We start from the raw sequence: 14,257 nt of genomic DNA, 5'->3' as shown, positions 1-14,257 counted from the left end.
GACGAACTGCAGTTTTTTTCTTCTTCTTCTTCTTCTTTACGTGGCAGGATGGTCGCAGTGTCTACTGTGAGTTCGGGAGTACATCAGGGAATTAAAAGGTAAAGGAAAAGAACTTGAAATACGAAGAAGCATTTCAAGCTAAATTGGTTTATAGGATTGAATGGTTTATAAGAAACTTATTATGGTCATGAAATGGGCAAAAACTGCTAGATATACAGAAATGATAATGACAAATCAGTGAATGAAGAGTACATGAAAATCAAAATCATGCTAAAAAGACAATAGAAAGTAAGCGAAACAATATCAAGTAAAAATAAGATCAAAATACGTACGAGAAACTTAAACCATTTGTTAGGACAAGAAGCAGTCATCCATTAATCATTCATGTGACTCAAGATGCACGCACTTGCTATAGAAGCAGTGGTGTAGCTGCTCTGGAGCATCGGATAGTATCAGTTTACTCCCTGAAAACTGAGAGGGGGGGGGGGGGGGGGGCAGCCGGGATTTTGAGAAAATCTGGCAAATAAAAAATCTCTGGAATCATCACAGTGAAATACACAGGCACTCTGTTGTTTGACCATGTTTATTTTGCCAAAACTTCCAAAAGAGTAACTATAAGTACATGCCATTTTTCCCCAGACAATTTTGTTGCCATGATTTGCAGATCATTTTAGTGTGTGTATTTTTCTGATTGAAAAGAGGTCTTTTTAGTAATTGCAGTGTGCCTGTGGGAAGCTTGAGGACTATTACACTGACCGGAAGATGAAAGCTACAGTATCCGAATTAATGAAACGATGCCATTATTTAGTAAAAAGAAAAAACTGGGAGTGTTGGACAAACACCTTCCACGCGGAACGTGTTATCCATAAAATTTGTCGATCCCTCTGTTAAAGCATCAGAATGAAAGATTAGCATATAATCAATGGTGCAAGACATTGCAAGAGATTATACAAACCAGACAAAAGGTGGCTGGATAATGATGAAAAAAAAATAAGCGGCAAACCCACCGACCGAGAGAAAAACGAACTTGAATGCATCTGTTCCACAGCAAACGACTACCGCATGGGGGCCGAATCCAGTGCAATTTTGTAACCGGGGAATGCCATAATCTTTGTGATGAAAATACAAATGTCACGAGAATAACGGAATTTGACGAGATTAAAAAATGTTCCTTAAAAAAATAATGGTTGAAAATTGCACTATGAAAAATAAAATCTCTGTGAGTACAAAATGATGAAATAAACAATATAAACCAATAGGATGTATTTATGTCTTCAAATTCAGAGGAAGTATAGGTAGTAAGGAATGGAAAAGAATAACTCGCAAGGAAAGAATATTTGAATCGTCGATTTCTCCGATGTCACGGACAGATACTGAAAGGATGGAAACATTATTTCAAGATTTTTTTTTTTTTTTCAATTACGGCGCACTTCCATTTTATCCGATTCCACTCCACGGAAGGCGCTCTGTAGGACCTGGAAAATCACTCTAAAATTTTATCTTGAAAGATTTTATGAGTTTTCCTGATGTCAATTGGGAGCTGCAAATTTCAAGGCTCTGAAACCTCCATTCTTCGAAGTGCTTCGTGGCTCAAACAACTTGCATTCGGGAGCTAATCTTGTTGACTGTATTTCGCACAGAAAGTCTTTCAGGTGTTTTTGGTCACCCAGTCTTGACAGCTTCATGCATTACTAATATATTTTAAATATTATTCTACCTTTGAAATGGCGCCAGTGCACACCCTTTATTAATCTTCCTCTCTATTTAATATATTTTGTAGCTTTCTATGTTGTATCTTAAGTAGATTATGATGGGCAGATCTACCATAGTCCATCCTGCTAGCAAATATCTCATTAAGATATTTGTTAATAAAAGCAGTATTTCTAAGATAATGGCCTGTACAGAAGAGGGGCAATAGAGAAGTGCTATAAGCTGTTAAAGAACAAGTTTCATGATAAAAAACTTGAAAGGTCCCTAACAGTTATTACGTAGAGCAACTGCGAAGTTTTCCTCCTGTTACACCTTTCAGACCTACCTGCTCTCAATTTCCTTTCCAGCGCTGAATGACCTTACAGGTCCCAGTGCTTGCCCTTTGACCTAAAGTCTATATTCAGTTTCATTCTCATGGTAAAGTAAATGATTAAAACGTGATAGTTGTAAAAGACAAGTAACTCTGTTGTAGGGGTGTAAGAATACTACCACCGGAGGTCCTGCGTGTCGTAAAAGTCGACTAAAAGGACAGCTGCTGCCTTGTAGTCTCACTTTTGAGTAAAAGGCCAGGCACACTGCCAATAACTGTGGAAACTGCTGCCTTGCAGGTTGACTTTTTAGTCAAGGGCGAGGCCCACCGTCAATAACTGTGGTTCATGACAGCAAGGGCATGCAGTTGTAAAACCCCTTTGTCAAACAATAAACCATTCCTAATATAGTAAGGAATATAGTGTGCAGAGAAGAGGTTCGATGGAGGATTATGCCTTTGATAGAAGGTGCATCAGGCAACCGACCCCTTAATGTGGGGATAGCAGTGGGAAAGAAGAAGACATATATACGACAAGACTCTGTTGCTGAAATAGACGGTTAAAGGTGAAAATGGCACTGAAGGAACCGTTTCGGTTGGTGGGTCTTCGTCTAAATGTATAAAAAAGCCTTATTAATCCATTTAATGGTTTTACAAAACTTACTGAGTGCCAGGGTTCAGGCCCGTACTTATTTTAAATTTACGAACAATCACTGTAAATACTGTTTAGTGACGTCATAGAAACACCTCTCCTTCCAGTAAGCCCGGTAAATTCCTTAAGTTTCTCTTTTTTGAAAAGATACAAATAGTTCTTAGATAAATATAAATTTTGAAATTTTGTTAATATTTGTATAAAAAATTAAAATTCCTATAATCTGTAAAACACGTTTAAAAAGTGAACAATTTTCCAGTTCTCATGTGTTGTTCTCTTTCGTTCAGTAACTCTCTTTACGCCAAGATGGCTACCCCTATCAGCAAAAAGAAAAAGGTACTACAAATCTAACCGTTTTACCCATTGTTATTATTGCTAATGTGTATAATATAGAGAGATTTGGTGTATTAGACATATAGCTCGCCGTTGAAAGAAGTCGAATTTATCGAATGGCCATTGTTAAATGAAAATGATTGTGCAAACCGCTTAGCACGCGGCATCACGTCCATGTGTGTCATGTGGAACCTGTTTGGATTTTTGTAAGGTTTACTTATTTTCGTATATTAAAAACCTAGCAAATTGTTGTTGCGGGTGTTTTCACTGGTGTATCCTGTGTCATCTGTAGTCGGTATTTGTTTCAGTTGAAATTGTTACCTATTTGCAAGATCGGCTTGCCTGTCGCACCGAGGGCGTCCCGGGTAGTCTCTGGATAAGCTAATGACCCTTCTTAACTATTTGTTAAACGCCCATCGATGCGGCTCTACCGTATGGCGGCAGTCATTTGTACTTGAAGGCATTGTGAGCGTTATTGTTAATTATGGCTACTGCCATATCCTTGGTTCGTCTTAGGCTTGACCAACTAGGCTATAGTTTAGCTCAGTTACAGCCATGCTCTAATGATTAAGGTTTACCTCTGCGCTAGAAGGCCATACATGTAGCTGATTCTAACAGCAGTACAAATGTAGAGTACGGGATCAGGCCTGCTGCTGGTCTAGTTGGCATTACGGTAGTAAGATATTCTAACCAGACTTGCCTTGACCTACCCTAACCTGGCTGGTCGAAGTGCCCTAAATCATGTTAGGTTTGGAATGCAAGGTCTGGGTAGATCAGGACACTGCATTGTAGGAAAGGATGGTTTTGGCCATTTTTCATCTTTATTATCTCATGGCCACCACTGCCTCCCCTTCCATATGCGGTATAAGGTAGATCTAGGATACTTATCCGCGGCGGCCTAGACTATGGGAGTTGCGGTTTTTCTATGCAGTTTTACCTCCTGAACAAGAATTTTAAGTAATATTTATTTAGACTAGTTAATCCCCCAAGGGCCAGTACTGGAGCGCCTGCAGATTCGTCGGCCAAGAGTACTTTCTGCCAGAGCATCGGCGGATGAATACAAAACAATGGTGGCCTGGTTTGTTTGTTTTGGCGCTAGTTTTGAAAACGTGTAGTGTTGGAAAACCCGAAAACCTAAAAAAAACGGTAATGGGGGACCCTATTGGGAACGGGGTTTTTTGGTGGGGGGGGGTACGAACACACGAGTTTTGGTTAAAAGTAAATTGAAAACGGTAAGGGGGGACCGATGGGAAACCGGGGTTTTTTGGGTGGGGAGAGAGGCAGACGACGACAATGAAAAAGGAAAACCACGAAACCCTGGCAGACGGATTCCACGATGTGTCCTGGCCCCCCGATTTTCCGGTTGTCCTGCACCAAAATCTCAATACAAACTTCCCGGCAGAAATTGTACCAATCAACTATGGTATGGTCGGAACCTATACGCAGATTCATCTTTACATATGTCTGGGGAAGTTCGTAAGCCAGCAATGGATCAAGCCCAAATTAGTCTTGTAGGATAGGTGTGACCCAGAGAAGAAGGAGCCATTCCGAATTGCTTTCAGTTTCCGACATCTTCGAACGTTACACCGCCACTGGAATGTTTCGCCATGCTTGATCAGGGCGAATGTGCCTTCATCACACTTATTACACTGACCGCTGAAATCGCCAATAAGGCCACTTTTCATTAAAAATATTAACAATGACCTTTCGTCATTACAAATATAGCATCAAATCAATGAAAGAGACCGGATTGAGCGCAGCAAACTCTTCGTGAGTGGTATAGCGCGAGGTCGCGGGAGGGCACCGAGGATCGAAGCCATGTCGGAAGGACAGCAAGAAGCGACTGGGAAGGTCGCATGGCTTCTTGGGTCGGCCTTGGGGTCCGCGCATCGGGTGGCAACACGAGGTCGTCAGCTGTTCGTCAGCTGTTTTTTTTTCGGTCAGCTGTTTCGGATGGAACTACTTACCTTGGCGGTGGAGGGCCTTGGCGGCCCGGACAGAAGGGGTTACGAGGCCTGCCCAACGAATATGCAGACTACCCCAGTACTTAACACGGTGAAATACATCGGACGCCCCAATCCCTAGTGGATGTCGTATCCGCGGTTACGTTCCTTCTGTAGAAATACCGGTATTTCTTTACTAGGATTCTGCATTGTTCATCCACGGGAATACGAAAGCCACCAGGAATTTGGGCATCAAATGTATTTCGCTCTGTTTAGTACGAGCCCCTAGGATTAATTACAGTCGGCTGAATAAATATTACTTAAAATTCTTGTTCAGAAAGTAAAACTGCATAGAAAAACTCCAACTGCCATAGTCTAGGCCGCTGCGGAATAATAATATAGATCTACCCATATCCTCTTCGGTATTTCTACAGTAGTGCGTACTGCAAGGAATGTAACCGTGGATACGACATCCACTAGGGATTGGGGGCCGTCCAATGTATTTTGTCGTGTTTATACTGGCACCTGGGGGGTTAATTACAGTCATCCGGGAGCGCCTGTCGATTCGTTGGGCAAGGAGCAACCGTCTGCTAGATAATTGGCGGTACGAATACAAACAAGATGGCGGAGACGTGATGTTTTGGCAACAAATTTTGAAAACGTGGCATTTTATGGAATATCAAAAAGTCTAAAAAAACAGTAAGGGGGGAAGTTTTGGGAACTGGGTTGGGGGGGGGTGGGGGGGGGGGGGGGGGGGGGGAATTAGGTTCGGTACGTTCGGATGGCTCTTCACGCCTTACCTACATTTTTAAAGATTCTTGGCAAGCTTGTATGTTCTGGCAAGAAAAAAAGGCATAGACCTAAAAACAAAAATTAGTTTCGGTGCGGTCGGACGGCGCTTCGCGCCTTACCCACATTATAAATGATTCTTGGCAAGCTCGTATGTTCTGGCAAGAAAAAGGGCATAGACCAAAAACAAAAAAATTAGTTTCGGCGCGGTCGGACGGCGCTTCGCGCCTTTGATATTTTTAAAGATTCTTGGCAAGCTCGTATGTTCTGGCAAGAAAAAAAGGCATAGACCAAAACACAAAAAAAATTAGTTATGGCAAGCTCATATGTTTTGGGAAGAAAAAGTTGCAAATAAAAAAAAATGTATATAAAACCAGACTTGCCTTAGTTGGGATTGTAATCAGAATCGTCGGACGAGTCAGGTATGAAATTGGGGGAACAAACACTGGAAGGTTTCGCCATGCTTCACCAGGCTGATTGTGCCTTCTTCACATTGATTGCATTAACCGCTAAAATCGCCAATAAGGCCACTTTTCATTAAAAATATAAATGATGACCTTTCGTCACTAGAAAGAACACCCAAATCCAGCAACGTGACCGGATTGGCGGTGGCAAAGTGTAGGTGAGCGGGATGAGACGAGGACACAGCCATGTCGGGGAGGGCAGCAATCAGAGACTGAGGAGGTCGCATGGAGCGATTGGGTCGAGGCACGAGGTCGTCAGCTGTTTCGGGTGGAACTACTTACCTTGGTGGAGGGATTGGCGGTCCGGGCAGATAAAACTGCATAGAAAACCGCAACTGCCATAGTCTAGGTCGCCGCGGATAAGTACCCTAGATCTACCTCCTCTTCTACTGTGGATTAATTGCACTTGGTTTTCTTTAAATTGTAGGGCCAAGTTCCCACCCTTGTCAGGTCAAGGTAATGGGGCCAGATTTGCAATGGCCAGAAAGTCGTTAAGTAAAGTTAGCATTGAGGCCCATATGTTTTGAGAAAAATACAAATTTATAATTATACCAAAAAAAAAAAAAAAAAAAAAAATTGACAACTAAGCAGCATACCTACTGATATATATATAATGTAATTATTTTTATTATATAAATTATATGCGTCTAAATGATAACTCCCCTACCTTAACAATTTCATGGGCAATTCAAATCCGGGTCTTTTTATTTCTTATGGAGCAAAAACAGTCAAGTGGCCCACCACGTTACCTGCGACGTCACAGCCTACTGCACTTAATGCGGCCATTTCAGCAAAAATGTAATTAGAGATATTTTTGCTTGATGTCCAAGGGAAAAATAATGACGAGATGATAATATTGGTTTAGATAACATGAATGAGTTGAGAATGAAAAAATCTTTAAAAAAAATTTTAGAAATTTCATAAAGCTTATATAATAATATTGAGGGAGTTGGTATTTCTTGGTGGAACAGGCAATTGCTGTCCATTTCATTAATATATATATTTTATATAATGTATCCACTTAGCATGACTCTCGACTCCGGATACAATCTCGAAGACAAAGGGGTAAGGCAGCATTGTTCCTACAAGTTTATCATGTAAACATTTTAAGACATGCTTTCGCCGCATTTTCAAGGCTACTATGATTTAAAAAACCACCTTACAAAAATGCACCCAAAAACATTGATACACATTAAAACCAGGAGAAATAGGGGAACAGCAGAAGTAATAAGACTGAAACATAAGTTTATTAAAGACCCAGCAAGAGTGAGAAAGGGCAAGCTAAACTGTAATAGTTGGACCGATGCGCATAGAGTCCCATAAAGGGGTAAGCTATAGAACTGGTTGTTTACTGACTAATCCAGAACACTCATATATAAGAAATCGTGTATAAATGTGCAAAACTGATATAAAAATTGTTGTATAATAGGAAAAGCCTAAAATGAAAACCTCAATAGGTGTGCTAGAATTTATTATTATGAAGAAGACTGTCCTGATACAATACTCAGACAACATCTGTTCAAATGTTTATCTCTTAACCTTCTGTTCTTATTGATTCATCTGTAGTCCTTTCTCGCTCTTGCTGGGTCCTTCAGTAAACTTAAGGCCCTTTGTCAGTCTTATTACTTCTGTTTAGGTTATGTCCTGTTCCTGTTCTCATTACTTTTCCTGTTTAGGTTATGTTGTGTTCCTATTCCCCCTGTTTTTAATTTGCCTTACAGTTTTTGTATATATCGATGTTTTAATGTGCATTGATTAAAAAAAAACCCATCTTAAAAACATGGGTTTTTTTTAATCAATGCAGCCTTGAAAATGTGACAAAAGCATCTGCTGTGAAACATTGTTGTGATACAATTACAGGAACGATGCTGCCTTATCCTTTTGTCTTCCAGATTTTATCCTGAGTTGGGACTAGCCCTAGTTGGATATATATATATATATATAGGATAACTGCATGGATTCTTAGCTACATTGGAAATTTATTTTCCTGTACCTCTAAACTGTTCCCAGAATGAAGTGAGCTCTTTGGTGGGGCTGGTTATATCCTCTCCACCCGTGTTTAATCTCCGCATACCCAGCTGCCAAATCTAAAAAATCAACAGACATAAAACCATTTCTCCCATTGTAAATATCCCCATTTTTGTACATGAACTTTCCTGTCAGATATATACTTAGCTATACGTCTCTGGACGTCACGAACAGAATTCAAAACTCGCGGCACACGCGACAGGTAGGTCAGGTGATCTACCTTACCCGCCAGCTGGGTGGCGGATGTAAGAACCAATCTCCCTTTCCAGCCAGAATTTTTTCCTGTCGCCGGTGACGACTACACCTGTGGTTGTTACCACTCCTGACAGCTTTTTTATTCATTTCTCGTTGCCGTGGATTTATTTGGACTGACTTTCGGTGAAGTACCTGATCTTGTTGGCTTGGCATACGCATTTGTGGATTGTTTTTGGATATTGATTTGGATTTTTCTTTGATTTCGAGATGTCTGAGTTAGAGGTTAAGAAATCTTCTATGTTTAGAGTGTGCGCTATGGATGAATGCAAGGTGAGACTACCGAAAGCTACGGTAGATCCTCACACAGTTTGCTTTAAATGTAGAGGTAAAGAATGTTCTTTTGATAACCCGTGTAATGGAGTGTGAGAAGTTGGATGAGGGTGAATGGAAGGCTCTTTCTTCCTACTTGAGGAAGTTAGAGAAAGACAGGGTGAGAAAGGCTTCTTCTAGGAGTTCTAGTAAGTCTCGTATTAGCGAGTTAGAAGAAATCCTGTTGTAGCATTAGAACCTTCTCCAGTTTCAGCTCCTGCGCCCTGCATCGAACATAAGGATACGACTACGGAGGGAAGTGGCAACCATGAGAGCCACGATCCTTAGCATGGAAAAGAAGATCCGTTCGTTGCAAAGGTAAGAGTAGTGAAGGTGAATTGTGCAGTGACCCCAGTGCAGTGGAGGGTGCGTCTGATCGGCTCCTTAAATGCTTCCAGGCCTAGACCTCTTCCAGACTCCCAGTCCCAGTGGGAGGAGGAAAGTCAAAAGCCGCAGGAAGGTTAGGGAGAACTCCCGCACCGATCAATCGTTCCCCTCGGTAGATCCTGATGCTCGTACCAGGCCCTGCCCTTGTTCGCGCGAAGAAGGAGGTATTGCGCCAATGCTTCTCTTCGTCTTCCTCACCTTCACCTAGAAGAGGATGGAGCGCCTCGGATTCTTCACGACCGCTGAAGAGAGCCTGGAAGGCGCCTGGCTCCTTTCCTTTCCTTCCAGCCCGGAAGTTTTTCCAGAAGAGCCGGAACGGAAGTAGAGATCAAGAAACCCAGGAGGGAGCAGGAGTTCTCGCCTCATAGTAGGCTTCGAGCCTCTTCTCCGGTGGAGGATTTTACAAGATCTCCAGCTCGAATTCTTGCGGGACTGCAAGCGCAGATTTCGGCACTGGCGGGCTCCTTGGCCAGGAGGAACGCGTCGGAAAGACGTCTCTCTCCCTGTCAAGAAGTCTAGGATTCCTTCACCTGTCTTACCGTCTCAGTCAGAGTCGGTTCTCTCTCCTTTATCAGCGGATGGAAGGAGGCGCGTCTTTCCCTCAGCAGGCGCTTGTCGTCTTCCAGGCATCAATCGCCCAAGAAGCTTTCTCCTGGTGACTACATCTCTCCAGTAGGAAGGGATCTAGCGACTAGTAGGCGTTCGTCTAAAGACAGGCGTACAAGCCTCGTCCTCGCGCTCTTTTACGAAGATCCTTCATTTCCCGATAAGAGAGCCTACTCTTTGATGGATTCGTCTAGAGACAGGATCTCGCCTTAATGTTAGGCGCCTTGAGCCTAGTAGGCGCTACTCCCCAAGTAGACGCTCTCACCGCTCCCAAGCGTGGTGCGGAGGATAGGCGCTTTTCTCCTGATAAGCGCGGCTCTACTTTTGAGCTGCTCGATTCAGGACAGGCGCGTAGAGCCTGAAAGATATGTCTCTTCTGGGAGACTACCTTTTGAAGAGAACACAAGTCGTGTGCGAAGTTTGTGGAGCATGGTAGACGCCGGTCTCCTAGTAAGCGACCTTCTCCAGACCTTCGCTCTCCTGTAAGTAGGCGCCAAGAGCCTAGTAGGCGTTCGCCTCATGGTAGGCGCAGCTCGCCTGGCAGCCGCTCTCCTTTGAACAGGCGCATGGAGCCTGAGAAGCGCCTTGAGCATAGTAGGCTCTCCTCCTCCTAGCAGGCGCTCCCCCTTGGAAGCCCGGAATTCTAGGAGTAGGATTAAGGAGCAAAGAGCAAGCACTCATCAGAGTAGGAAGGACTCATTCGAGAGGAGCTCTCCAGAAACTTTGGCTTCCCCTGATAGGCGCCAGTCTACTACTAGACACTCTGGACAGGCGCATTTCTTTAGAGAAGGCTAACTGCACTCGTAAAGAAGCGGAGGGTTCTTCAGTGGATGAAGTTGAACCTTCAGAAGAGGATTTGGTGAAGGACTCGTCAGTTTCGTCCTACAAGATCCTTACAGATCTACTTCTTCAAGAGTTTGGAGACTCCCTTACTCCCGTCGCTCCTCCGTCTCCTCTCTCTTTATTCTCGACTTCGAAGAAGACGAAAGTTTCCTCTTGTGTGAGGATGAAGCCAACCACATCTCAATGAAGAAGGCTTTGAGAGGTGTTGGTGATTGGCTGCTTTCTAAGGAAGAGAAAGGGAAAACTGTGTTTTCTTTCCCTCTTCCAAGCTTACAGGCAGACTCGGATTTTGGTACGAGTCTGGAGAACCCTTAGGTCTGGGTCTTCCTTCATCGGCGGATGCGGACTTCTCTTCTCTGGTGGATGCAGCACGACGCTCGGCTCTTTTTGTCGGCTAAAAGACGACCTGGGCTATGAACGAGCTTGACCACCTGCTGAAGGGAATGTTTAGAGTCTTGGAAGTCTTCAACTTCCTTGACTGGTCTTTGGGGGTCTTGGCTAAGAAGACTCAGAACCCGGATGCTATTTCGCCAGAAGATCTAAACAGTGTTCTAACGTGCATTGACAAAGCAGTTAGAGATGGATCGAGCGAAATAGCCTCCCTCTTTGGAGCAGGGATCCTTAAGAAGAGATCAGTCTTCTGCTCTTTTCTGACGAAGTCTGTTTCGCATGCCCAAAGAGCCTCTCTCCTATTCGCAGCTCTCGCCTCTGCTTTTTCCAAAGAAGATAATCCAGGACATCTCAGGATCTATCTCTGCGAAGCGACTCAGGACATGCTCGCACAGTCGGCACGGAAGCCTAATACCTCCTTCCAGACGAAGACTAAGAAGGAGACTCCAGCTAGACAGGAGCCCTTTCGAGGGGGCCCCCCTTCTAGAGCCTCTACCTCGAGAGGTAATAGAACTTTCAAGAGAGGTAGATCCTTCTCAACGCTCTGTCAGAGCTAAGAAGTAGGGAAGTAGTCCTCCAAACACCAGTAGGTGCCAGACTTCTAAGATTCTCGGAAGCTGGACAAAGAGAAGAGCGGACAACTGGTCCCTCTCTATAATAAGGAAAGGGATATCTGATTCCTTTTACGGAAAGACCACCGTTGACAACGACTCCGAGGGAGTTGGTGGCCAGGTACAGGGATCCCATCATGAGCCTTGCTTTAAACACAAGCAGTGGAACAAATGTTCGAGAAAGAGGCTATAGAGCTAGTGATGCGACCCTTGCTCAGCGGGCTTTTACAACCGCCTTTTTCTAGTTCCAAAAGCCTCAGGAGGATGGAGGACCGGTTCTGGATGTAAGCGCCCTGAATTTCTTTTGTAGAAAAGAGGAAGTTCGCCATGGAGACGACATCCTCAGTGTTTGGCGGCCCTTCGGCCAGGGGACTGGATGGTGTCCCTAGATCTTCAGGACGCTTACTCCATGTGCCTATCCATCCTTCGTCAAGGAAATACCTCAGGTTCATGATGGGAGGAAGGATATTCCAGTTCAGGGCCTTGTGCTTCGGCCTTTCAACAGCCCCTCAGGTCTTTACAGGCCTAATGAAAAATGTAGCAAGATGGCTACATTTGGAGGGAGTCAGAGTGTCCCCTTTACTTGGACGACTGGCTGATCAGAGCCAAGTCTCAGGAAAGATGTTTGGAGGACCTACAAAAGACCCTTTTCATGGCAAGTTCTCTGGGACTTTTGTGAACATTTCAAAAAGTCTCAGTTGATCCCCAGTCAAGATCGTATCTATCTGGGGATTCGGATGGCTTCTCTGGATTTTCGGGCTTTTCCGTCTCCAGAACGGATAGCCCGAGGGTCAGAGAAAGTCAAAGCCTTCCTAGAGAAAGAAGTATGCACAGCGAGGGAGTGGATGAGTTTGTTGGGGACACTCTCCTCGTTGGAGCAATTCCTTTCTCTAGGAAGGTTGCACCTCAGACCTCTCCAGTTCTTTCTCCATCGAAACTGGAGGTGTCCGTTCACAAAACCTAGAGTTCTCCTTCGAGATTTCAAAGGAAATCAAGAAGGACCTCACTTGGTGGGCCAACCCTCTCAAGTTTGCAGAAGGGATGTCCCTTCACATTCCGAACCCCAACCAAGTGTTTGTATTCCGACGCCTCGTGGAAACAGGTTGGGGAGCGACGCGCGGTCAAGAGAAGTGTCAGGCACCTGGAACAAGGAACAGGTGACCTGGACACATCAACAAGAAGGAGCTGATGGCGGTTTGGCTAGCTTTGAAAGCTTTCGAGCCCCACGTCCTAGCTTCAACAGTTCAGCTCCACTCGGACAACACCACGGCCCTGGCTTACATCAGGAAGCAAGGGGGACTCACTCTTTCTCCCTGTACGAGACAGCAAAAGAACTTCTGCTTTGGGCAGAAAAAAGGAAGATTTGTCTCCTTACCAGGTTCGTACAGGGAGAAAAGAACGTCAGAGCAGACCTCCTAAGCAGGAAAGATCAAGTCCTGCCGGCAGAGTGGACTCTGCACGAAGATGTTTGCCAGGACCTGTGGAAGCTTTGGGGCAAACCTTATATAGACCTCTTCGCCACAGCCAAGAATATGAGGATAGCCAACTACTGCTCTCCGATATCGGACCCGAGGGCAGTGTCGATAGACGCGTTCCTACTAGATTGGAAGGGTCTAGACACGTATGCTTTTCCTCCATTCAAGATACTGGGAGAGAGACTAAAGAAATTTGCAGAATCGGAGGCAGCAAGGATGACGCTGGTAGCCCCGTTCTGGCCCGCACAAGTATGGTTCACAGAGTACTGGAATGGTTAGTAGATCTTCCGAGAACATTACCACAGAGGATCGATCTGCTCAGACAACCCCACTTCGAGAGGTATCACAAAAACCTCCCCGCTCTAGATCTGACTGGCTTCAGACTGTCAAAAGTTTGTCAGAACGAGAGCTTTTCGGCAAGAGTTGCAACGGCTATCGCAGCAGCAAGAAGGCCTTCTACCCTTAGAGTCTACCAATCGAAGTGGGACGTCCTTTCGGCGATGGTGTAGGAACCATCACTTTTCCTCTTCCAGTACCTCTGTGACCACAAATAGCAGACTTCTTACTTTTCCTTAGGGAAGAAAGTGGATTGGCGGTATCAACCATTAAAGGCTATCGTAGCATGCTATCTGCAGTGTTTAGGCACAGAAACTTAAACATTTCAGAAGATAAGGACCTTCATGATCTAATAGATCGTTTGAAACATCCAAGAAGGTTTCTCCAGGGGTTCCGAGTTGGAATCTGGATGTATGCTACGTTACCTGAGGTCCAATAAGTTCGAACGCCTCAGTCTGCATCGTTAGAGACCTCACGAAGAAGACAATTTTCCTCATGGCATTGGCTTCCGCAAAAAGGGTTAGTGAACTCCATGCACTAGAAGGAAATGTGGGATTCAGAGGAGATGCAGCTATCTGTTCATTCCTTCCTTCGTTCTTAGCCAAGAACTAGAACCCCTCAAATCCTTGGCCTAGGAGCTTTGAAGTACAAGGATTGTCTGCATTAGTAGGCGAGGAAGCAGAGAGGTCTCTTTGCCCAGTAAGAAGTTTGAAATTCTATCTACAGAGAAAGAAAAAACTTAAGGGCATGATGGTCAACCTTTGGTGCTCTGTAAGAGATCCAAGGAGGGACACTTTCGAAGAATGCGCTTTCTTTCTT

At 44.3% G+C, this 14,257-nt stretch overlaps 1 protein-coding gene across 1 annotated transcript in view; it reads left to right on the top strand.

Annotated features, from left to right (window-relative positions):
- The first annotated feature begins 2,882 nt into the window (after nucleotides 1–2,882).
- LOC135224583 (small ribosomal subunit protein uS3-like) overlaps nucleotides 2,883–14,257 on the top strand; it is a 28,071-nt gene continuing 16,696 nt past the window's right edge. Inside the window, exon 1 of the mRNA XM_064263713.1 lies at nucleotides 2,883–3,005. Within this exon, the coding sequence (XP_064119783.1) occupies nucleotides 2,934–3,005 (72 nt within the window). The 5' untranslated portion in view covers nucleotides 2,883–2,933. The remainder of the gene's footprint in view (nucleotides 3,006–14,257) is intronic.

The sequence above is a fragment of the Macrobrachium nipponense genome, chromosome 12, assembly GCF_015104395.2.
Source record: "Macrobrachium nipponense isolate FS-2020 chromosome 12, ASM1510439v2, whole genome shotgun sequence".
NCBI lineage: Eukaryota > Metazoa > Arthropoda > Malacostraca > Decapoda > Palaemonidae > Macrobrachium > Macrobrachium nipponense.
The sequence above is the reverse complement of the archived record's forward strand: the minus strand, read 5'-3'. Positions and strand labels throughout refer to the sequence as shown.